Here is a 27,568-nt window from a genome sequence, read left to right on the forward strand (position 1 = left end):
AACAACATTTTCCACTTCTGTTATAACTGCTTCTTCTCACAACTAAATGTCACTGAGAAGTCTGTGAAAACATTAGGTAGCATCAAGTCACTACAATGTAATTTAACACTATCTCTACCACTCACTATCACTGTGGTCCTGGACTAGTAGTAGTACTCCTCTGGGTCTCCATTTATTCACCCACAAAGCAAGAGTAGCGATGACTTCTAGCAAATAGCTGTTAGAATTAAATAGGATAGTCCAAAATGCTTATAAATTATAGCAAACAAAGCAAAATAGAAACATGTTAAGTGTCTAGACTTCCAGTAAACAAACATAAGTAAGTCTCAGCTTTTTGCATAAAGTCAAAGGCAAACATTTATAAGTGATGTTTTCGATTAAGTTAATAGAAAGAAAAGCCAATTTAAAACAAAAGCTTCAGTGTATTAGTTATCTTAAAATTTTATACAAACTAATTTCATTAGTCAAATGATTTATAACAATTAAACATAGAGTCTTCAGAATTAGCAAAACTGCTTTGGTTCTCCTAGGATATGCACTACCTATATAATATTTTAACAAAATTTTAATTTTCTCAAATGTGAAAAAGACTATCTCATGGAATTGACACATATATTCAATATATGTTATTTATTTTTTCTTATATTATTTTACTTAGTGCTATAATTGTATGTTTTGAAATAAATGTTATGAAATTAATTGTGGCATTCTATATTAAAATTTGAGAAATACTATACTGATGCTGGGAGAGACTGGGGGCAGGAGGAAAAGGGGACAACAGAGGATGAGACGGCTGGATGGCATCACTGACTCGATGGACGTGAGTTTGAGTGAACTCCAGGAGTTGGTGATGGACAGGGAGGCCTGGAGTGCTGCGATTCATGGGGTTGCAAAGAGTCGGATACGACTGAGCGACTGAACTAAACTGAACACTTGCAAATGTGGTTGAAAGCTTCCACTAATAAAGACTGGAAATATCACCAAAATTGGCAAAACCAGATTCCTATTGATGCTCCAGTACATCATATTTTATCATGAATATTACAAAAAATAGTATTTGCTATAATTCTTAAAAATATTATATACTAGACCTGTGACACAACATTCTACTCTGTTTTATTATTCCTCACAAAAAACTTATGAAGTACACATTATTCTCATCTTTATTTTCAGATGAGAAAGGAAAGCTAAGAGAGATTAAATAATTTGTTCAAGTTTAGCCTGATTGCAGCTGAGATGTGTCTAACTCCAGAGTCCAGATTTTTAGCCACTACATCATAATTCCAAAACTGTCATGCTTCCTAGCTTTATATGATCAGATTGAAGATACATTAGATGCACTTCTGACCAAGACATGCCAAACTTCTTAAAAACTTACAGTTGATTCTTATAATTTTCCCCTTGTGAATGTTGTTGCAATTTATACATTACCCATCAAAGCCACTAGGGCTCATCTCAGCTCTGCTGTGCTATTATCTATTAAAAATTAATAACAAAAATTACCTCCTTAATTAATAGGCACAGGAAGAGTTCCTAACTCACTGCAGAATTTTACATTGCTTATCCATCAAACTCAAAATAACTTACCAACTACCTAATTAATTTCTAATTGGTATAATTGGACCATTCCTTACCTATTCGCATCTGGACATACACCAAGAGATATTGGCCCTAGGTGTTTTTAGATATACTGTTCAAAAATAAATAATAAGAACAATATAAAACTTTTCCAACCAATCATCCCAATGACCATTACATAATTTTTTTCAAAGAATGATAAATAAGTGAAATATATTTCAATTAAGTAACTCAACCTCAAATTGTAAACACCAAATTCAATACAAAGAAACAGCCTGGCTTTCCCTCTGAACATAAATGATTTTCATTGTTAAGTTTCAAAGTATTTTACACAGAAAATTAGTTTTTCTCTGAAAAATTGCTATTTTAAATATGTCATGGTATTCTGGACACACGACTAATATCTGAAAAAGTCTTCATGTATTTAAATGTATTGATTTTAACACAGAAATGTACCACATGTTATAAGCAAAGTGACAATCAATTTTTGAATAATTAGTAGTAATAGAACAACATGTAAAATGTTACACAGATAATAAATTCAGATCATAAAGTATAGTTTCAAATATATATAATGATGAAACATTAAATAATTCAGAGCAAAAAATAACCAATGATAGGACAGAAATCTTTGACAAAGAATTCAAGATTTCAAGAGAGGAAGCAAATTGTCATGAGCTCCCATTTTATTCTGGGCAACTCTGAAAGGCACTTTCCATGTAAATCTGTCACCCGTTTGGATAGGATGATATTTTGAGACAGATATTTTTATTGTCAATTGACAAATGAGGGAAAAGGGCACAGAAAGATTGGATCACTTGCCTAAGGCAAAGCTGAATTTCGAGCTTCGATGTATCTGCCTCTAAAGTGTCTGTTCTCTTTTGATATTAAATGTGGTTTCCTTAATTAAAATGAATTTTAAAATGCAATTTCCTCACAGAGAGTTATTGTGAGGATAACTTGAGCTAGCTTAGACAAAGAGCATGACTTCAGTTCAATTCAGTTGCTCAGTAGTGTCCGACTCTTTGCGACCCCATGAATCGCAGCACGCCAGGCCTCTCTGTCCATCACCAACTCCCAGAGTTCACTCAGACTCAAATCCATCGAGTCAGTGATGCCATCCAGCCATCTCATCCTCTGTCATCCCCTTCTCCTCCTGACCCCAATCCCTCCCAGCATCAGAGTCTTTTCCAATGAGTCAACTCTTCACAAGAGGTGGCCAAAGTACTGGAGTTTCAGCTTTAGCATCATTCCTTCCAAAGAAAACCAAGGGCTGATCTCCTTCAGAATGGACTGGTTGGATCTCCTTGCAGTCGAAAGGACTCTCGAGAGTCTTCTCCAACACCACGGTACAAAAGCATCAATTCTTCAGTGCTCAGCTTTCTTCACAGTTCAACTCTCACATCCATACATGACCACAGGAAAAAACATAGCCTTGACTAGATGGACCTTTGTTGGCAAAGTAATGTCTCTGCTTTTCAATATGCTATCTAGGTTGGTCATAACTTTCCTTCCAAGGAGTAAGCGTCTTTTAATTTCATGGCTGCAGTCACCATCTGCAGTGATTTTGGAGCCCCCAAAAATAAAGTCTGACACTGTTTCCACTGTTTCCCCATCTATTTCCCAAGAAGTGATGGGACCAGATGCCATGATCTTCGTTTTCTGAATGTTGAGTTTTAAGCCAACTTTTTAACTCTCCTCTTTCACCTTCATCAAGAGGCTTTTTAGTTCCTCTTCACTTTCTGCCATAAGGGTGCTGTCATCTGCATATCTGAGGTTATTGATATTTCTCCCGGCAATCTTGATTCCAGCTTGTGCTTCTTCCAGTCCAGCGTTTCTCATGATGTACTCTGCATACAAGTTAAACAAGCAGGGTGACAATATACAGCCTTGACGTACTCCTTTTCCTATTTGGAACCAGTCTGTTGTTCCATGTCCAGTTCTAACTGTGGCTTCCTGACCTGCATACAAATTTCTCAAGAGGCAGGTTAGGTAGTCTGGTATTTCCATCTCTTTCAGAATTTTCCACAGTTTATTGTGATCCACACAGTCAAAGGCTTTGGCATAGTCAATAAAGCAGAAATAGATGTTTTTCTGGAACTCTCTTGCTTTTTCCATGATCCAGTGGATGTTGGCAATTTGGTCTCTGGTTCCTTTGCCTTTTCTAAAACCAGTCTGAACAGGTGGAAGTTCTCGGTTCACGTTTTGCTGAAGCCTGGCTTGGAGAATTTTGAGCATTACTTTACTAGCATGTGAGATGAGTGCAATTGTGTGGGAGTTTGAACATTCTTTGGCATTGCCTTTCTTTGGGATTGGAATAAAAACTGACCTTTTCCAGTCCTGTGGCCACTGCTGAGTTTTCCAAATTTGCTAGCATATTGAGTGCAGCACTTTCACAGCATCATCTTTCAGGATTTGAAAGAGCTCAACTGGAATTCTATCACCTCCACTAGCTTTGTTCGTAGTGATGCTTTCTAAGGCCCACTTGACCTCACATTCCAGGATGTCTGGTTCTAGGTCATTGATCACACATCGTGATTATCTGGGTCGTGAAGATCTTTTTTGTACAGTTCTTCTTTGTATTCTTGCCACCTCTTCTTAATATCTTCTGTTTCTATTAGGTCCATACCATTTCTGTCCTTTATCGAGCCCATCTTTGCATGAAATGTTCCCTTGGTATCTCCGATTTTCTTGAAGAGATCCCTAGTCTTTCCCATTCTGTTGTTTTCCTCTATTTCTTTGCATTGATCGCTGAGGAAGGCTTTCTTATCTCTTCTTGCTATTCTTTGGAACTCTGCATTCAGATGCTTATATCTTTCCTTTTCTCCTTTGCTGTTCGCTTCTCTTCTTTTCACAGCTATTCGTAAGGCCTCAGGCATATAATTTTTCTTCCTATCAACGTATATGTCCAGCTACAAATTGGTAAAAGTTATATACAATCAACTCCTAGTATTAACCAAAGAAAGAATTGGAAGAACAGCATCTTAATGAATATGTTCCAAATAAGTAACACACAACCATGTTTTAGCCTCCTTTCCTTTCAAATCTAACACATTTAGTTAATTATGACTCTTCACTCTCAAACTAGCCAGGTGCATGCTTCCCATCAGCTTCTGCCTCTTTAAAGGCAATACTAGGAAAAGCCTCAATAGACACTGACCTTGTTTTAGTTCACTGCGCAAAAGAACAGCTACAGATTAAATGTTCCAAAACCAAAAAGCTCATGTTCTTATTCTTTATAGAACAGTATGCACTGTTTGATAGTTAACGGGTGCTTTGATTGCATCTATTTGGAGAAAGCGTATTCAGTTACACAAAGGCTATATTTTGCAAACACTTCATTTTGGAGGACTCACAGGAAAGGGTTAGTTGCTCAGTCCTGTCGACCCTTGGCAGTCCCATGGACTGAAGCTCACCAGGTTGCCCTGTACCTAAAATTTCCCAGGCAAGAATACTGGAGTGGGTTGCCATTCCCTTCTCCAGGGGATCTTCCTGACCCACGGATCGAACCTATGTCTCCTGCATTACAGGCAGATTCTTCACCATCTGAGTCACCAGGGAAGCCCCATCAGAAGTAATACTGCTTAATTTTAGATATTCTATTAGGCTTTATAATTACCTTATGCCTGAGGAAAATACTTGGCATTCTTTGTGTTAATTATTTGCAACTTTAAAATTATCTGAGGAATATGAACTATGGGCAAGGAACAAGATTTTACTTTTGGACTAAGCAAGCTCCTCATAAAGCTCCTAGCTTTAGGTACACTGATGTGTCAACATTTAGAATTTCTTCCACTAAACTGGTAACAGGATGCCACCAGCTTGTATTGAAAGGAGTTGCTGAGAAAACTAATGTTAGTAAATATTTTAGATTTTATAAACATATGAGCAAAATATCTTTCAGTTCTTAGTAACAAAAATTCTTTTATTTTAAAAAATGCATTGATTGATTGACAAAATGATTGTACTCAGTGTGCTCAGTTGTTCAGTCGTGTCTTACTCTTTGTGATCGCATGGACCTGTAGCTTCACTTTATTTTTCATGTCCTTCTTTAATTATTACCTTATTTTTCTTGAATGATTATTTTGTAAGGTGTTTAAATTAATAGAAAAATTATGAACCCCAAAATATAAAACTACATACAGAAAAATTGAGCAAAAATATACTATGGCATTTTTCTCTGAGGTATATAGCTCACAACATGCATTTCAATGTGAAGATAATTTTACAGTCCTTTGTTTCAGTCTTAAAAATATTAAATGTGAGTAAATTTTGTTAGTACTTTTATTTTTCAAAAGACTGTTGAGGTACATCTAACCAACATCATTGCTAATATCTTGCATAACTCAATTTGTGGCAAAATACAACCCTACCAACATGAGTATGAGAGTATAGAAAAGTAGGAAAGTCACTTAAAATAGATTTTTTTTAATTTATGAAGGTATAAATAGTATCTCACATTTTCTATTAAAAACATCTGCTTTTGTTCTGACTTATGACAAGTATTATGATATATTAAATAGAAAAACAGTAAATATTATACTTTGTTGTTGCTCAGTCACTAGGTCATGTCCGACTCTTTGCAACCCCATGGACTGCAGCAAACCAGTCTTCCCTGTCCTTCATCAACTCCCAGAGTTAGCACAAACTCATGTTCATTGAGTTAGTGATGACATCTAATCATATCATTCTCTGTCATTCCCTTCTCCTCCTTTCTTCAATCTTTCCCACCATTAGGGTCTTTTCCAATGAGTCAGTTCCTCACATCAGGTGGCCAAAGTATTGAAGCTTCAGCTTCAGCATCAATCCTTCCAATGAATATTAAGGATTGATTTCCTTTAGGATTGACTGGTTTGATCTCCTTGCAGTCCAAGGGACTCTCAAGAGTCTCTCCAGCACCTCAGTTCAAAAACATCTTCTTCAGCGTTCAGCCTTCTTTATGGTCCAACTCTCACATCCATAGAGGACCACTGGAAAAACAACAGCTTTGAACATATGCACCTTTGTCAGCAAAGTGATGTCTCTGCTTGTGAATACACTGTCTAGGTCTATCATAGCTTTTCTTTCAAGGAGCAAGTGTCTTTTAATTTCATAGCTACAATCACTGTCCATAGTGATTTTGGAGTCCAAGAAAATTAAACCTGCCACTGTGGTTATTGTTTCCCCATCTATTTGCCATGAAGTGATGGCACCAGATGCCATGATCTTAGTTTTCTGAATGTTGAGTTTTAAGCCAGCTTTTACCCTCCTGTTTCACCTTCATCAAGAGGATCTTTAGTTCCTCTTCATGTTGCCATTAGAGTGGTATCATCTGCATATCTGAGGTTGCTGATTTTCTCCCAGATTTAGTGATTCCAACTTGTGATTCATCCAGCCTGGCAGTTCATATGATGTACTCTGAATAGAAGTTAAATAAGCAGGGTGACAATATATAAATTTGGGGTACTCCTTTCCCAATTTTGAACCAGTTTGTTGTCCATGTCCAGTTCTAACTGTTGCTTCTTGACCTGCATACAGATTTCTCAGGAGGCAGATTAGATATTTTACCACAGGGGGAATGTAATGTCTGGTATTAAACAAATTGATAATCTTACATTTATACATCGTACATAATAATTGAACATAAAAAATTTCCAGAAAACTAATTTAAACATTAATCCAAATAAAACATAACAAAGACATTTGGAAGGCATATCCATAGGCTTTTTAATCTAAAATCTTAGCTTTTGTATTAGAATTTACAAAGATATTAGATAATGCCAAGATGACAGTAAATTATACAGAAGGGTTGCTTTTATTTTTTTTCTTCTTAAGGCAAGTCTCCTTTTGGGAACTAATTTTGTATTCATATACTTTTCTGCCACTGAAATTGCTATTTCCTGCTTTTATTAACAGTAAAATGTTAATTCCCACTTATTGCTCTTTAAAACAGACATTTTATTTGTACTATTATTTGTTATACTACCTCTTTTTTAAGATGAAGGTATGTTAATTTATGACTCCATAGATATATTTATTTATTCAAAGGATTTGTGGAACTTTATTCAAGCTGTTCACTGCTCTGCTGAAAAACAAACTTTTGAAAAATTGCAAACTTTTAATTTTTAGATTAAAATGCAGATAATAATGAAATTAAAAAGCACATTAAAAGATGCCCATATTTAATGTTTTGTCACTAACTCGTGTCCATCTTTTTGGACCCTATAGACTGCAGCACACCAAGCTTCTCTGTCCTTCGGTATATTTCAGAGTTTGCTCAGACTCATACCCAGTGACTCAGTGACACCATCCCACCATCTCATCCTCTGTGGTCCCCTCTTCTCTTGCCCTCAATCTTTCTCATCATCAGGGTCCTTTTCAATGAGTCAGTTCTTCACATCAGGTGGCCAGAGTATTGGAGCTTCAGCTTCAGCATCAGTCCTTCCAATGAATATTCAGGCTTGGTTTCCTGTAGGATTGACCCCTTGCTGTTCAGGGGATTCTTCTCCAGCACCACAGTTTAAAAGCATCAATTCTTCGGTGCTCAGCTTTTTAATGGTCCAACTTTCACATCTGTACATGACTACTGGAAAACCATAGCTTTGACTATATGGACCTTTGTCAGCAAAGTGATGTCTCTGTTTTTGAATACAGTGTCTAGGTTTGTCAGAGCTTTTCTTCCAAGAAACAAGCGTTTTTTTCATTTTATGGCTGCAGTCACCATCCACAGAGATTTTGGAGCCCAAGAAAATAAAATCTGTCCCTTTTTCCACTTTTTCCCCATCTATTTGGCATGAAATGATGAAAACAGATGCCATGATCCTAGTTTTTTGAACACTGAGTTTTATGCCAGCTTTTTCACTCTCCTCTTTCACAATAATTATTATGACTACACTAATAGCCATCTTTACCAAGCATAAGTCATAAGCACAAAATGCAATAATCTGATGAAATATAAATACAATTTCAAATGTATATATATATGAGCATTTATATGACATAAATTTGGAATCATATGATTCAAATTGTCATTTTCTCCTTTGTTTTTTGCTATTCTGATATTTCACTTGGTTGGCTAATATACTTTAAATATACTGCTTATACTATAAGTAGTATATCTACCAATAATAATATTCAATGAATATTATAATATGTACATTTATTATAAATTTTACTGGCCTTTAGAATGTCTCTTTGCATGTTACTTAGTATGAAACAGTGTTAAATATATATATATTGAAAACTGTAAGAAAGTTTTTAAATTATATATGTTCAAACTCTTTTCATTAAAATAAATCTCTTTATTAAACATGTTTGATTTTCTGTAAAAAAAAAATGAACTTTACTAATTTGTTTTTAATTTTATATCCATTTTTATTCATTATACGTATGTCCAAAGATGTCTATGTTTTAAATATAATTATTTTAATAGCTACTCATTGTACAACTATTATCTGCTAATTCAGTTCAGTTCAGTCACTCAGTCGTGTCCGACTCTTTGCGACCCCAGGAATCACAGCACGCCAGGCCTCCCTGTCCATCACCATCTCCAGGAGTTCACTCAAACTTAAGTCCATCGAGTCAGTGATGCCATCTAGCCATCTCATCCTCTGTCGTCCCCTTCTCCTCCTGCCCCCAATCCCTCCCAGCATCAGAATCTTTTCCAATGAGTCAACTCTTCACAAGAGGTGGCCAAAGTACTGGAGATTCAGCTTTAGCATCATTCCTTCCAAAGAATACCCAGGGCTGATCTTCTTCAGAATGGACTGGTTGGATCTCCTTGCACTCCAAGGGACTCTCAACAGTCTTTTCCAACACCACAGTTCAAAAGCATCAATTCTTCGGTGCTCAGCTTTCTTCACAATCCAACTCTCACATCCATACATGACCACTGGAAAAACCATAGCCTTGACTAGACGGACCTTTGTTGGCAGAGTAATGTCTCTGCTTTTCAATATGCTATCTAGGTTGGTCATAACTTTCCTTCCAAGGAGTAAAGGTCTTTTCATTTCATGGCTGCAGTCACCATCTGCAGTGATTTTGGAGCCCAAAAAAATAAAGTCTAACACTGTTTCCACTGTTTCCCCATCTATTCCCATGAAGTGATGGGACCAGATGCTATGATCTTCATTATCTGAATGTTGAGCTTTAAGGCAACCTTTACAGTCTCCTCTTTCACTTTCTTCAAGAGGTTTTTTGTTCCTCTTCACTTTCTGCCATAAGGGTGATGTCATCTGCATATCTGAGGTTATTGCTATTTCTCCCGGCAATCTTAAGTCTAGCTTGTGCTTACTGTAGTAAAAAAGACAACTCAACTTTTACACTTTTAACATATGATGATTTATCTAGTTTTTGCAAATTTAACCATGATTAATTGTATGTTAAACTGAATAAATTTTACACATGCCATATATGAAATTATTCAAAATATCTGACTTAATACTTTAAAAACAAAAGTAGTTCTCTGGTTTTTGACAAAATTTTCCTTGACTATTACAGTATGCTTTACTAGAAATTGCTATAAATTTTTAATAAAATCTTATAGTCAAAAATGAATGTTTTGTTCTCATAAAGTTTATTTAAAATCTCTAATGTTTTTCAGTAATGTAAGTAGTAGAATTTAATGGTATTATTATTTTAATTTTCAGACTTTTTGCATTTTATCATTATCAAATATCAATAATGAGCTTCTTATATTCTGAGATCTTTAATTATGTTGCTTTAAAAAGAAAACAAATTATATAAAACCAATTCAACCAAAAATTCTTTATGAGCTAAAGTATACAAACAAATATTTGTGTCTTTTTTCAAACCCCATAATGTGGCATGTGAATCAAATAGGTTTTCAAAAGGTATTGTGTTGAGTAATATTTAAAAAACCCAAGTCATTTTAAGGACTATCTCACTTATTAAAACTGTTCTTCTGATACACAAAGTAAACATTAATTATCTTCTGAACAACTTGGTTAACTCTGTTGATTTATAAGGTACTCTTGTTCTGGCCTCAACCAAGTTATCTATACCTTAAAGCAGATTCAGGAGATTCATCATATTTGTTTCATCATTTTTGTAATAAACTAATGAAATACCCTGCACTCATTATTTTAAAAAAGATAAAATTTATAAATGTTCATTTTTGTTCCCAAGCAAATAAATTAAGCTAACTCTTTATATTTTTAAGGCACCCTTTGCTCTTTATCATGGTTGCCTAACAAACACAGCTCAGATCTATGTTGCCTAATATTCAGTTTATTCAACTTGGTTTTACTTTTATTGTGAAAAATCTTTAAAAATACAAAAATAGAGAAAACATTACAATTAGTCAATGAAACTTTCACCCAAAGCTTTGATAATTTTCAATAATTCACCAACATTTTTTCCATCTAGTCCCTCCTCCTTATTTGTTAGTAAAGCAAATCTCAGATACCATATCATTTCAACCACATGTTTTGAGTTTTCCTCAAAAACAAAATCTAAGAAAAATACTCAGCATCCCCAAAATAAAAATAATTCTGTAATAATTATTCCCTCCCTATTCAAACTTCTCTGATAAACTGAGAAATATATATTTTACAGTGTTTTATGTTTTGCAAAAATGGTGTCACATTACATTTGCCACATTTAATCTATAATAATTATAATAATCTTCTTTTTATCATGTCACTTGTTGAAAAATCCAGACCATGTGTCCTGTAGAATTCCCCATATTCTATATTTAGTTATTGGCAATCCCATCATAACATTTTACATTCCCTCTCCCCTCATCCCAATACTTACTGTAAAATTATGGTTTAATTAAGAGACTTAAACAGATTTAAGTACTTGTGGGCAGGAGTGGTGTTGCTGTGTAGTTCTCTAGTCATTTCATTAGGAGAGACAAAATGTGGGCTTGTTACACTTGAACTAAAGCTAGAGGTCAATGACTTTAGGTACTTTCTATCAAATCAATCACTGAAAAGTCCGCCACTAATAATATATTTTTACAATCATGCTATGGCATATATAGACACCATAATCATTCCCTTTAATGACTGCTCAGTGTACCACTATATGTTCAACAAATGTCCTATAGAAAGACATCTGAAGTGTTTCCAATATTTTGCAATGAGTAGTTATTTGCATATATTATTTTGTAAACTTCCAGTGTTTTACAATTAAATTTCTAGATGTTCGATAGTTGATCTAAAGGTAAATGTGTGTGTAGTTCTAGCAGGTGTTGACAAAAAAGTGTACACTGGCACCATGTGTAATTCTTCAAAATAAATACATATGAATAGCAAAATTATATAAGGTATTTGCATAAAAGGAAAAAAATACATACATTTTTTAAATATCTGTCAAATCAAATCCAGGAATAATGTCTCAAGAAACGGTTATCCTAAATTTATTGGCATTTAAGTTAAAAAAATTAGCATCTTTTTGATATTAGCTAAAATCCTAACATCATACACAAAAACAAACTCAAAATGGATTAGAGACTTAAATGCAAGGCCAGAAACTATAAAGCTCTTAGAGGAAAACATAGGCAGTACACTCTTTGACATAAATCACAGCAAGATCCTCTTTGACCCACCTCCTAGAGTAATGGAAATAAAAACAAAAATAAACAAATAAGACTTAATGAAACTTAAAACCCTGGGCACAGCAAAGGTAAGATTAAGAGACAACCGGCAGAACAGAAGAAAATAATTGCCAATGAAAAAACTGACAAAGGATTAATATCCAACATATATAAACAGCTCATATAGCTCAATATCAGAAAAACAAACAGCCCAATAAAAATGGGCAGAAAACCTAAACAGCTATTTCTCCAAAAAAGACATACAATGGCTAGTAAACACATGAAAAAATGCTCATTTATTAGAGAAATGCAAATTAAAACTACAACGAGGTAGCATTTCACACATCACTCAGGATCCGATCAGATCAGATCAGTCGTTCAGTCGTGTCCGACTCTTTGCGACCCCATGAATCACAGCATGCCAGGCCTCCCTGTCCATCACCAACTCCCGGAGTTCACTGAGACTCAAGTCCATCTAGTCAGTGATGCCATCCAGCCATCTCATCCTCTGTCGTCCCCTTTTCCTCCTGCCCCCAATCCCTCCCAGCATCAGAGTCTTTTCCAATGAGTCAACTCTTCACATGAGGTGGCCATCATCACTCAGGATGGCCATCATCAAAAAATCTACAAAGAGTAAATGCCGGAGAGGATTTGGAGAAAAGGGAACCCTCTTGCATTGTTGAGGAGAATGTAAATAAATTGATACAGCCATTATGGAGAACAGTATGGAAATTCCTTTAAAAAGGAGAAATAAAACTATCACCTGATCCAGCAATCCCACTACTGGCCATATACCCTGAGAAAACCATAACTGAAAAAGGCACATGTATGCCAATGTTCATAGCAGCACTATTTACAATAGCTAGGACATGGAAGCAACCTAGATGTCCATCACAGAGAAATGGATTAAGAAGCTTATATACCACAAATGGAATATTACTCAACCATATAAAGAGCAAATTTGAGTCAGTTCTAGTGAGGTTGATGAACCTAGAGTCTGTTATACAGAATGAAGTAAGTCAGAAAGATAAAAAAAAATTTTGTATACTAACGCATATATACAGAATCTAGAAAAATGGTATAGATGAACCTATTTGCAGGGAAGGAATGAAGACACAGATAAAGAGAACAGACTTATGGGCACAGTGGGGAAGGAGAGGGTTGGATGAATGGAGAAAGTATCATAGACATATACACATTCAGTTCAGTTCAGTTCAGTTCAGGCGCTCAGTCGTGTCCCTTTGCGACCCTATGGACCACAGCACGCCAGGCCTTCCCATCCATCACCAACTCCTGGAGTTTACCCAAACTCATGTCCATCGAGTCGGTGATGCCATCCAACCATCTCATCCTCTGTCATCCCCTTCTCCTGCCCTCAATCTTTCCCAGCATCAGGGTCTTTTCAAATGAATCAGCTCTTCACATCAGGTGGCCAAAGTGCTGGAGTTTCAGCTTCAACATCAGTCCTTCCAATGAACACTCAAGACTGATCTCCTTTAGGATGGACTGGATGGACCTCCTTGCATTCCAAGGGACTCTCAAGAGTCTTTTCCAACACCACAGTTCAAAAGCATCAATTCTGCTCTCAGCTTTCTTTATAGTCCAACTCTCACAAACATACATGACTACTGGAGAAACCATAGCCTTGACTAGATGGACCTTAGTTGGCAAAGTAATGTCTCTGCTTTTTAATATGCTGTCTAGATTGGTCATAACTTTGCTTCCAAGGAGTATGGACATTATCATATGTTAAATAATAACTGGTGAGAAGTTGTTATATAACACATTGAGACAGTCTGGCACTCTATGATGATCTAGAGGGGAAGGCTCAAGAGGGAGTAATATATGTCTAATTATGGCTGATTTGCATTGTTGCATGGCAGAAACCATCACAACATTGTAAAGCAATGTTCTTCCAATTAAAAAGTAAATTAAAAATATTAAAAATTAAAAGTAAATTAAAACATTGTTTTGACAACTGTTATTATATATAACATACTGCATGAACAAAAATTCATAATAAAATATTATACCTGTGAGTGAGTGAGTGAGTGAGTGAGTGAAGTCGCTCAGTCATGTCTGACTCTTTGCGACCCCATGGACACCAGGCTCCTCTGTCCATGGGATTTTCTAGGCAAGAGTACTGAAGTGGGTTGCCATTTCCTTCTCCAGGGAATTTCCCAACCCAGGGATCGAACCCAGGTCTCCCACATTATAGACAGATGCTTTACCATCTGAGCCACCAGGGAAGTAAAGTAAGGTTGTTTATACTGTAAACAACCTTAGAGATTATGTCTAATTCATAAAAGTTAAAAACGGACAATAAATTCCAAGAGGTGGATTTTCTCAAATGTATGCAGTAGGACTCAATATTTTGAAATTCTACTTTAATGTTACTTCTGCTTTCACTTGAAAATGACTATATTCAAAGTATTTTTAGCATTAAAAAAAAGTAAAACCTTGCCATTGTAGTCAAATATCTAAATTTGACTGAACAATTATTCACTATATCCTACTTCCAAAGTAGTAATTTTGTTATTGAAAATATTACACTTTACATCTTAATACAAATATAAATATAAACATATATAATGGGCTCCCTTCTTAATTTATTTAGCAAGAATTTGTTTATTTCACGCTATATCTCTGTGTGTATATGTGTTTATGAGTGTGTGTTTTTGGCTTCTAGTGGTATTTACTAATTTTGAGGTCAATCTTACTGCATTAACTAGCACAGTTATTACTGAGATGGCTAAGATTTGAAAGAGTAAACTTAAATCCACAAAACTTTCACTTGCTGATATCAAATAAGTGAAAGAAAGGATTATATTATTGTTCCCTCTCTTAAAAAAAATAAGATATTAGCTTTTTCATTAAGTGTTTCATCAGAATTTTCCCCATGGAAAAAGCTTTGTTTTATATTTTTTTCTTATTTAATAATTATCTTCCAACAATACTTAGAATAGATTATAAGATCAGCAGAATAATGTATCCAGGTTACCTACCATTCATCCTGCACACAGAATATACAAACTGGGGACTGAAAAGACTGCTGCTGCTGCTAAGCCGCTTCAGTCGTGTCCGACTCAGTACGACCCCATAGACGGCAGCCCACCAGGCTCCCCCGTCCCTGGGATTCTCCAGGCAAGAACACTGGAGTGGGTTGCCATTTCCTTCTCCAGTGCATGAAAGTGAAAAGTGAAAGGGAAGTCGCTCAGTCGTGCCCAACTCTTGGCAACCCCATGGACTGCTGCCTACCAGGCTCCTCCGCCCATGGGATTTTCCAGGCAAGAGGACTGGAATGGGGTGCCATTGCCTGCTTCCTGAAAAGACTGAATGTAGCCTAAAACAATATTTAGCTGATCAAATACAAGCTAAATGCCTAAGACCTGAGTTTTAAGAAATTGTGCATTTCCTCAATACTTACCTGAAGGATGAAGATTCTGTTCCTCTAAAAATTCCAAATCAAGCATTAGATCATCTTCATCCAGTTCACAAGAGCCCAAATTATTCAAAACATCCTGAAGAAAAACCAAAATCAATAGTTAGAAACTAAAACACTGAGAAACTGAGGCAAATACCCACATTTAGATGTCATGAAGTAAAAAAGAATTCAAACTTTGCAAAGAAATGCTTTAACTGAACCCCAGAAATTATTTGCTTATCTTTCAAGCATTAACATTATTAGCACAAAAAATTTCAATAATTATAAAAATTTTAACTCATTAAAAATTCACAAAGAGGTTTTTCAAATGTATAGAAGAGTGTGAATTAAACCTTTAGATATTCATCATACCAATCTGAGTAACAGTCTTCTAACACATTTAATGTATTATTTCTCAAACAAGTTTTTTAAACAGCGCCAACTCTGAAATGTGTATTCTTGAAAGGGGGGAATCCAGTTACTGTTTCCCAATCATTTGCTTTGGATTAGGAGGGATTAACAGTAGAAATAAATATCAACTAAGTTAAAAATTAATTATTGAATTTTATGTCATAAATATCAGAGCTAGATCATGTTACTTTTTCATTTTTTTTTTCCAAGAGGGAAAATAGTATAGTAAACTACAAGGATATATTGAGAAATCTTGAGGGATATCAGTGATGGGCAGAGGTAGAAACTCTTGAAGGAGGACTACATTCCTGATCTGTGTATTTGTATATCGTTGGTAGAGACCAGGTTAAGAAACAACTTCCCTATCCATTGATTTGAGAGTTGACTCACTGGAAAAGACCCTGATGCTGGGAGGGATTGGGGACAGGAGGAGAAGGGGACAACAGAGGATGAGATGCTTGGATGGCATCACCAACTCGATGGACATGGGTTTGGGTGAACTCCGGGAGTTGGTGATGGACAGGGAGGTCTGGCGTGCTGCGAGTCATGGGGTCACAGAGAGTTGAACATGACTGAGCAACTGAACCTAATTGAACTGAATACTGTAAAAAAATTGAATTAAATATTATTGAACTTTAGAAACACATGTTATCTGTGAATAGAGGACAGTAGTTTCAAAGGTGATGAATATAACCAAATGTACATGCTTCTTTATATAAATGAAAGTTAAAAGGAACTATTACTATATTGGATTCAATTGTATTACACTGTATCTGTATTAATTACAAGGAATCTAATAGTTTATAAATAAAATCAACTGCTTCTTGGATGTTCTATGATGTCATGTGGCAAGGACAGCCCACTGAAAATAAGTTGCTTATTTATATAGTATCAAAGATATTATGAATACCAGTTCAGTTCAGTCGCTCAGTTGTGTACAACACTTTACAACCACATGGACTATAGTACACCAGGCTTCCCTGTCCATCACCAAATCCCGATGCTTACTCAAACTCATGTCTATAAGTTAGCAATGCCACACAACTATCTCATCCTCTGTTGTCCCCTTCTCCTCCCATCTTCAATCTTTCCCAGCATCAGGGTCTTTTCAAATGAGTCAGCTCTTTGCATCAGGTGGCCAAAGTATTGGAGTTTCAGCTTCAGCATCAGTCCTTCCAATGGATATTCAGGACTGATCTCCATTAGGATAGACTGGTTGGATCTCCTTTCAGTCCAAGGGACTCTCAAGAGTCTGCTCCAACACCAGAGTTCAAAAATATCAATTCTTCAGCACTCAGCTTTCTTTATAGTACAACTCTCACATCCATACATGACTACTGGAATAACCATAGCTTTGATGGAATGGATCTTTGTTGGCAAAGTAATGGCTCTGCTATTTAATATGCTGTCTAGGTTGGTCATACCTTTTCTTCCAAGGAGAAAACATCTTTTAATTTCATGGCTGCTCTCACCATCTGCAGTGATTTTGGAGCCCCAAAAATAAAGTCTGTCACTGTTTCCACTGTTTCCCATCTATTTGCCATGAAGTGATAGGATCAGATGCCATGATCTTAGTTTTTTGAATGCTGAGCTTTAAGCCAACTTTTTCACTCTCCTCTTTCACTGTCACTAAGAGGCTTTTTAGTTCCTCTTCACTTTCTGCCATAAGGGTGGTGTCATCTGCATATCTGAGGTTATTGATATTTCTCCCAGCAATCTTGATTCCAGCTTGTGCTTCATCCAACCCAGCATTTCTCACAATGTACTCTGCATATAAGTTAAACAAGCAGGGTGACAATATACAGCCTTGATGTACTCCTTTCCCGATTTGGAACCAGTTTTTGTTCCATGTCCAGTTCTAACTGCTGCTTCTTGACCTGTATACAGATTTCCCAGGAGGCAGGGCAGGTGGTCTGATATTCCCATCTCTTGAAGAATTTCCACAGTTTGTGGTAATCCACACACTCAAAGGTTTGGCAGAGTCAAAAAAGCAGAAGTAGATGTTTCTTTGGAACTCTCTTGCTTTCGTGATGATCCAACAGATGTTAGCAATTTTCCTCTGCTTTTTCTAAATTCAGCTCGAACATCTGAACATTCTTGGTTCATGTATGTTGAAGCCTGGCTTGGAGAATTTTGAGCATTGTTTTGCTAGCATGTGAGATGAATGCAATTGTGAGGTAGTTTGAAAATTATTTGGCATTGCCCTTCTTTGGAATTGGAATGAAAACAAGACTAGGAACTGACTGTGGCTCAGATTATGAACTCCTCATTGGCAAATTCAGACTTAAATTGAAGAAAGTAGGGAAAACCACTAGACCATTCAGGTATGACCTAAATCAAATCCCTTACGATTATACAGTGGAAGTGACAAATAGATTAAGGGATTAGAGCTAATAGACAGAGTGCCTGAAGAACTATGTTGGGAAGTTTGTGACATTGTACAGGAAGCAGTGATCAAGACTACCCCCAAGAAAAAGAAATGCAAAAAGGCAAAATGGTTGTCTGAGGAGGCCTTACAAATAGCTGAGACAGGAAGAGAAGCTACAGGCAAAGGAGAGAAGGAAAGATAAACCCATTTGAATGCAGAGTTCCAGAGAATAGCAAGGAGAGATAAGAAAGCCTTCCTCAGTGATCAATGCAAAGAAATAGAGGAAAACAATAGAATGGGAGAGACTAGTGATCTCTTCAAGAAAATTACAAATATAGGCAACACAAGATAAGCTGCCATTCTCAAAAATGCAAAACAGAATATTGAAACAACAAAAGAAATATAATTGAAGTTGATTGTGGAAAATTAAGAGTTTAAGCAGATATTACAAGGATACTATTTCCAAGTTCTATTGCACAGTATTCAAATATGAGAATTTTAATCAAGGAGTCAAGAATACATTGTTTAAAAAATTGTTTAATGATGAAGATGTAGTAATTGATACAGCTTCAAATTAGCCTTAATAATTTTATACTTGTATTTTGAATTTCATTGACCAGTATTATGGTCTTAACTGTTTTCATCCAAAATTCATAAAATGAATCTTTTATAACTTTATTTTCAAGCTGAGGATAGATTATCAACTGTCAAATTCAAATAGGGTTGAACCCTAGTACCTTGGAAAGTGATTATTTTTTAAGATAGTACCATTAAAGAAGAAGCTACATTTAAATCAACTCACAAGTATTGGCCCTAAAACAATATGACTGGTGTTCCTATAGGAAATATAGGACAGACAAGAAAGACAGAGGGACAGCCATTGGAGGACACAGGAAGAAGGCAGCCGTCTGCAAGCCAAGGAAAGAGACTTCAGGAGAATCCAAACCTGCCTACACTTTGATCTTGGATGCCCAGCCACCAGAACTATAAGAAAATACACGTCTGCCGTTTAAGCCACCCAGTTGTGGTATTTTGTTATCACAGCCCCAGCACACTTACACAACCAACAACATTTAGAAAACAATGGAGATTAGAACAAAGGAAATAAATGCATGGCTGGCATATAATTCTGTGTTATGCTATGTAAGGACATCTTTCTCAATGTAAGCTTATATGTTTTGCATAGCATTTCTCTCTTAAACTGGAAATTACTTCATTTGATGTACCTAGTTAAAGAAAAAGATACCAGGTTCTTTAATAAGCCAAACTTCCTGTCGTTGGTGGATGATCCAAGATGGGCATTTTATCCAAACTTGCTGATGATATAGCCCTTTCAGAAAAATGAGAAGCGGTTCTGTTTGGTGTTAAATATTACAAGGTGTGCATCACAGGGACCTTGGACTTCACTGCATGGTTAAGATAGATTAAGTTTACTGGAAAAATGTCAAGTGTTATATTAGTAGGTCTTCTGTTTCTTGGTTCTAGCAATTCCCGAGGTCCAAAAGCATACATGATCTTTTCAAGGTTGAACTGTTCAACCCTATTTTGGATCTGATGGTTGATAATCTATCCTCAGCTTGAAAATAAAGTTGTAAAAGATTTTATTTATGTAACAAGGAACTATTTAAAACCTCTACCACTGTTATATCAACATTTAATTTAAGAAAGAAACACCAACCAAGTGAACAAATTAAATTTGGAAAATTCGCTACATTGTTTTGATTTATTCTCATTTAGGAGGTGAGCCTTGACATTTGAACTAGCAGGCTGGTCCATCACTGGTCTAGAGGAAGTGTTCTTTAATCTGCTTATTCCAAATTGCCTTGCTTTGATATTCTGCTTACAGAGCAACTTTCTTATTAATGTAGTGGAGTCTTTGAAGTTGGTGAAACACCATAAGAAAAGGAGAGCAGATGTAACAACATGATGTTACAGAAGGAAAATCAATGTGAATTTACAGCCCTAAAAGAGGTCTTTTCATATGTCTCCTTAAAAGAGACCAACAGTAGCAACGGTACTTTTGCCAACACTTAAGGACACTCTAGATACTTGCTACCCAATATCCACCAACAAAAAGAACCAGTGCTCTTTAATTACTAGGGAAATAAAGAGAAAATACACAATAGTTTTGGATCATTTTTTTTGTTGCCAGAAACAAGATTTGTCTAAAACAAACAAACAACAACAAAAAAAAAAAACCAGGGGCAGTTTTAAAAGGTTAATGAAAGTGAAAGTCACTCAGTCCTGTCTGATTCTTTGAGACCCCATGGACTATACAGTCCATGGAATTCTCCACGCCAGAATACTGGAGTAGGTAGCCTTTCCCTTCTCCAGGGGATCTTCCCAACCCAGGGATCAACCCCAGATCTCCCACCTTGCAGGTGGATTCTTTACCAGCTGAGCCACAAGGGAAGCCCAAAGAAATGCATATTCCTAGAATGAACACATTTGTAACCAGTTTTAGGGTAATTGTATCAATTTGCTCTGGAATCATGGTAATATCTGCAGGAGGAATGGCAACCTGCTCCAGTATTCTTGCCTAGAAAATTCCATGGACCAAGGAGCTTGGCAGGCTACAGTACATGGGGTTGCAAAGAGTGGGATGAGACTGAGCCCAGCACAGCATAGCATGGTAATATGTACAGTTAAGTGGCTAAAGCATTTAAGATAAATTGATACATTAGGCTTGGTATGTGAAAATAAAACACTGAGAAGAATTTGATGATATAAAAACTAAACCAATGTTTAAAGGCCATGGGGAATTTACTACATATTCTTATTTATTTTTTATGTAAGATGTATGTGGTTGCTATGAGAAGAGTGATTGTTTAATTGTAAGGAAATGCTAATTTTTTACTAAATTCATAATATTAATAAATTAGATATTAAATCAAGCACAATTATTACTAAGTATTCCCTAAGCAGACATTTAAAAATCTGTCAACAATACTAATTACTCATGAAATCTCCCAAATGACTTTAAGCCATTAAGAGCAAACTAAATAGATATTAATGAAGTAATTCAAAAATCAATTTTCTAAACTCTAGGGATTTAACAATGAACTAAAGAGGTATGTTTTCTTTCCTCACTGAACTTAGAGATAACGAGATTCTAATAAAGAAATATCAATCTTTTCTATAAATAAAGTATGTACCATCACTTATAAATCAATCTCTTATGTTTCATTACTGTGAATTAATTTTCCAGAGCCTGCTTGTTATTGAATAAAAATAAAACTGCATGTCTAAAGCTAGTGCTGAAAAGACAAGCTCCGATCAGCCTATTAATATGTAACTATTCCATAAGGCCCATTTTATGACCTTTTGGCCTTGTCTCTTCATTGCAATAAAGATAATTATGATCCTGTGAAAAATAAAGAAAGCTGGGACATGTTACTACACAAGGAAGTGTTGCTTGTAAAAGAAATCATTCTGTCAAAGAAAATTACTAAGATACTCTCGTGGTTTTATAAACATGCTACTAATTGCATTTCTATACTGTTATATTTTAGATAAACAACTTTCCAAGAAGCCTTAAAATATCTAAAAGGCAAGATATGAGATTCTCTACTCTTAAATACTTGTTTATGTAATATTTAATGACACAGCAGACTGCTCTGATCATCATTTAGTCTAAATGTGAAGAGAATTTTCCAAACTAATGAGGAATAATCAATCTAGTTTACATTCTTGGATTCATTCTCCATTATGATCAGGTGATACTAGGTTATAAGTTTCATTCTCTACTAACCTAAATACAGAAGCTTCCATAAATTGACTAACAAGAGAATATTTTATTATTGAAAATATATGATGTAGCTATTATAGATCTTCAGTGAAATGCACCTGTCGAAAATATATTCTGCAACTGGCTTTACAATTAATTACATTGGCTGTTTTACTTGGGGAAAAAAAGATAAAGTCAAATAACTTATACGCTTTCAAATAATTTGTAATATCCCAGAAAGATAATTACATGAACAGTGAAAAATGAGAGACATAAGAGGGTCAAGATACACATATAATCCAAAGCAGATGTCAGAACAGGCTGAGTATATAAAATTTCATGAGGAGGGCATAGCAACCTACTCCTGTATTCTTGCCTGGGAAATCCTATGGACAGAGGAGCCTGGTGGGCTACAGTCCATAGGGTCGCAAAGATTCTAACACAACTGAAGTGACTTAGCACACATACATGCATACAATTTCATAAAAGCTGAGTTTTGCATATCCATACATGCAGTGGAAAAGAAAATAATATGCCAATACATATGTACATATATATATATATAATTATATAATTTCACTGTTATACTTTCACTGTTCACTGTTAACAGTGAAGTAACTGTTTCACTAATTACTACTCCAGGGAGTTATTTGGTTTTTATTTCCTGATTCGGTAAATGAAGCATTTGCTGTTGTTCTTTAGTTGCTAAGTAGTGTCCAGCTCTTTCGCAACCCCATGGACCATCACCCGTAGGGCTCCTCTGTCCATAGAACTTCCCAGGCAAGAATATTCACTCACTATAACAGAGTTACCTTTACCTCTCAACGTGGTAGGCACAGAGTATTTTCAAAGACAGCTTGCTCTATGCTAGGTCCTGTATAATCTTATGGATCTTTATATATCAAAATATAGTTTTAATAAATATTTTCAAAAATTTGTCTTAATTCTATCAGCCCTTATTGGTGAGACTTCCCCACTATAAGTTCAAAAAATACATTTTGTAAATATGAATGACAAATGTATATAATTCACTAAAATGATATATTGGCATTATAAATACAAGCAAAGGATAATATTTTGTTTTGATTACTGTGTTTTTTATTTCTGTATAAAAAGTTAGCAAACTGAGATTCTTAAAGCTATGAGTGGCTAACTCTTAGAGACCAGACTTGCTAACTCTATTCTTTATATTAATAAAAGGTAAATGATTTTGTATTATTCAGGCAATACAGTACTAAAATACTAAAGTATCACATTATAACATTTCACTTTTTAGGAAAAGTTAACATTTATATGAAATTAATATCTCCATAGATTTCATATCTATTTTAAACCAATATCTGAATTTGTACAAAATTTTAAAGTAAAGATTGAAGGTTTCCATCATCAAAAGAGGAGAAGGGCAAAGAAGGGAAGGGGCAGACAGAGGATAAGATAGTTGGACGACATTACTCACTCAATGGACATGAGTTTGAGCAAACTCAGGAAGACAGTGAATGACAGGGAAGCCTGGTGTGCTGCAGTTCATGGGGTTGCAAAGAGTCAGACACCACGACTGAACAACAACAATGCAAGGGAATAAATTAAAAGTAACCTTTATTATTAAGTAATAAAAATAGAAATACAAATAGAAAACTAGTGAGTATAAAAATATGATTAGCAAATGCAGTTTTTTCTTGTCATCATTTATGGCATGGAGGAAAATAAATAATGTCTTTTGGGATTCTATTTTCATAACAAAAGAAAACAAATGTTACAGATGCCATCTCCTTGATTTCACATTTCACTACGTGAGTTTGCATCACTTCAATAAAGCAACAGAAATAAATAATTATCAAATATTTGTAACTCTAATGAAAGCAAGACCCACTCAATAAAATGCCAGAATTAAATTGTGTGTAATTGGCTTGAGATGAACATGGTAACATGGAAAAGAATGCTATCACAATTAAAATTCTTGGAAATCTAGTATTTTTTAAATATATGTTAGAGATCATTATTTATAGCCTTCATTCTTTGTGCACTAGGAAAACAGTTAAGAAGTGTATTTCATTATTTTGTAATTGGTGTTAAGGTCAACTTTTTGCCAAGAACTAATCCAGTTCTTTAACTTTCACTTATAATTCTTTCTAAATACTACTCTGAGATTACTTTCATTAAAGTAATCAATCATTTATATATATTCCTTCATCATCTAATACAGGAAAAGATGATAAAGGTATGTATCTACAGAACAAATACTATTAATGATTTCATTTTAATTCAAAACTCAATGATCAGGGGCTTTCCTGGTGGTTCAGTGGTTTAGACTCCACTCCCAGTGCAGAGGGCCAGGGTTCTATCCCTAGTTGGGGAACTAGATCCCACATGTTGCAATTAAGAGTTCACATGCTAAACCCTCACTTCTACTTGTGTGCAGGCTCATGAAAGAATTCACAATGGACAGAAATCATATGAAATGTCAACAATGTTTGAAGTAAGTTTTATTTCCCTCTAAGAATAAGCACCTTTCTTCTGTCAGGAAGCCTGTGGTCATTTTTTTGTTACTGGTAGCTCAATATAATCCCCCAATATGTTTTTTATTATGTTTTATGATTAAAACTGTGTGATTATTTTGCAAAACAGTAAAAAAAAAAAAAGAAGTTTGCATGCTGCAACTAAGACCCAGCACAGCCAAATAAACAAATAAGCATTTAAAACAAAGCAAAATTCAACAATATGAGTTCTATCTACCTATCCAAAATTGCTTCCTGAAAAATTATTAATAAAACTAAACATATTTATTATTTTCTGAAAATGCCATTTGCATTGAGTCTATTTTCTTTCCCCAAATACCTAAAGAGCAAATACAAAGTAACGTATTCATACTTTATTACATCACAGACTTTTTTTTTTTTACATTACTTATAAAAGGGTCTAAAACATGCCTTTTGCTAATGATGGGAAAGATTAAAAATCTTTCTCTTAAAAATTCCCTTTATGTGCAATATATCCTGCTTTTTATGGAATATTTATTGTTGTTCTTCAGTCTCTCAGTCATGTCCTCTCTTTGCTACCCCATGGACTGCAGCATGCCAAGCTTCATGGAACATAAGACCATCAATTATACACACACCTAAGCAGAGTACATTTGCCCAAAGAATGATATCAACTATTCACTGTACTTTCTGCTGGAGAAAAACATCTGTGACTCAGTGCCACATCTGAACAGAGAGTTCTTGTGTTCTCAGAATCTCTAGTGTTGTATCATTATAATATATGAAAATAATATTTACCTAATAATATCTTATGATGCTATCGATATAGTAATATCTCAATTAACTGGAGATGAGATGTCTTACTGCCAAGCTATTTTGATGACAAACAATAATGTCCTTTTTGAACATTCATTTTTTTTAACTATCTGATACTTTGGGGAAAAAATGTATTATCCAGAAAAAGAATTCATGTGTAATACTGAGGAAATTTTTAAGAATGCTTAATTGCTAGCCCTACACAAGGTTTAGTTTTCTAAGAATTTCTTAGGTGTATGTAAAGATGTGGTAAAGAATCCACCTCCATGCAGAAAATGCAAGAGACACTGGCTTGATCCATGGGTCGCAAAGATTCCCTGTAGTAGGATACGGCAACCTGTTTCAGTATTCTTATCTGTAGAATTCCATGGATAGAGGAGCCTGGAGGGGTAAGTCCATGGGGTCACAAAGAGTTGGACAACAATTATTTTCATATACAAATGATCCTTCACTATGCTGTTTGATAATGTTAAAAAAAGTCTAACCTTTCAAATTTTCCTTGATATTTTCTTTCTTCTATACAGTTGCAAGTTGAACCAAACTTCTTTTTTTTATTCTTCCATCAAAGTTCAAATAACATTCCATTTCTTTATGAAGATTTCCTCATCTTCATGTGGTTAACATTAATTTACTAACTTTAATTACTAACATTAATTTCTTCCCATGTGGTTTGTAATAGTTCTTCTATTTGCATCCTTAGAGTAAATATGGTGCAATTATTCTCCCTCTGCAATTCCTACAGTACTTAACACAGTCTTGAGAATATCAATAATTTAACAAAATCAATAATTATGTACTGATAACCATCAATATGTCAGGCTTCCCCAGTGGTTCAGCAGTGAAGAATCTGCCTGTAATGCAGGAATCACAGGAGACCGGGGTTTGATGCCTGGTTCAGGAAGATCCCCTGGAGGAAGTCATGGCAACCCATTCCAGAATTCTTGCCTAGAGAATCCTATGGACAGAGGAGCCTAGTGGGCTACAGTACATAGGGTCACAAAAAGTGGGACATGACTGAAGCGACTTAACACCCATGCCCGCCCATCAATATGTCAGGTACAGGGCAAGTAACAAACTGTCTCAAATTTTAAACTTGTTAAATAGAACCATATAGCACACAAATTAGAGCATTTTCTGACTTAATGAGAAACCCATGGTTATTTTAATACTTTTATATTTCATTTGTTCAAAGTATCACATTGGAACTATGTTGGGAAGCAATCTAATTCGACTTACAAAATTATTTCATACTAATGTACTTTGCATTAAGGTACAAAGAAACACAAGTGAATAAGCAGAAATGGTACACCACAAGCAATTGCAGAGTACCTCTTTTTTTCCTTTTCTTTTTCTTTTTCTATTCAAAAAATTAAATTTATATTCTCTTAAATAATAATGAAAAGAATTATATTTTAAAAACTAAAATAAAAATGGTGTTAAATGCTATGAGAGAAAGAAGGACAAATATTTCATCAATATAAATATATGAACATAATCAGGTTCAAGTGCTTTATCATCAAATTTCTTTAGTGCTTAAATATCTACAGTGATCTACAAAAATATATAGGCCCATTTCTTGGTCTTTGAAAAATTAGTTTAAAAAACACAATATTGACTTGTAGTCTACAATAAAACATAAAGTCACAAAATAAATATATTCATAAATATCAAATATATGTCAATATTAATTTTATCTAAATTACATAAACAAGAAAATATCACTAAGCTACAAATCAGAAAAAATATTTGCAGGTAGATGAGAGTCAAGACAGAATAGAATAGGTTCACTTCTTTGTTTTGGCGTTATTTGCCAACCTATTTTTTTACATATATAAAGATTATCAAACGAATTTATCCCTCTGGTTAGATCAATACACAATTTAAAAAAAATATTTTTATTTTATCTAAATTATTTGCAAAATTAAATACAAAATTGGAATATTTTATCTTGCCCAGCCATTCACACATCAGTTTTTACTACATAGAGCTGAACTATAAAGAAATTCTAAGAAAATGAGGTACTTTACATCAACAGAAATCTAGTGCAGTATTCAAAATCCACTGATAAAATCAATCAATTCAACTTAATTAATGTATAAGTTAATGTAATTTATATTATAATGATTTGAGGTACATAAATAGTGATAACATTAAAGAAAAATGTTTAGAGAAACTAAACAAATTAAATTTTAATGAAATTATAGTTGCTTTACAATACAATATTACT

At 34.8% G+C, this 27,568-nt stretch overlaps 1 protein-coding gene across 3 annotated transcripts in view; it reads right to left on the reverse strand.

Moving 5' to 3' along the window:
* The window catches only part of CCSER1 (coiled-coil serine rich protein 1), a 1,488,467-nt gene that overhangs the window by 1,192,623 nt on the left and 268,276 nt on the right, over positions 1–27,568 (reverse strand). For all 3 annotated transcript variants that reach the window (XM_070372147.1, XM_070372148.1, XM_070372149.1), the window contains exon 4: positions 15,546–15,639. In XM_070372147.1, the coding sequence (XP_070228248.1) occupies positions 15,546–15,639 (94 nt within the window). The remainder of the gene's footprint in view (positions 1–15,545; positions 15,640–27,568) is intronic.

Source organism: Bos mutus, chromosome 6, assembly GCF_027580195.1.
Source record: "Bos mutus isolate GX-2022 chromosome 6, NWIPB_WYAK_1.1, whole genome shotgun sequence".
Taxonomy (NCBI): Eukaryota; Metazoa; Chordata; class Mammalia; order Artiodactyla; family Bovidae; genus Bos; species Bos mutus.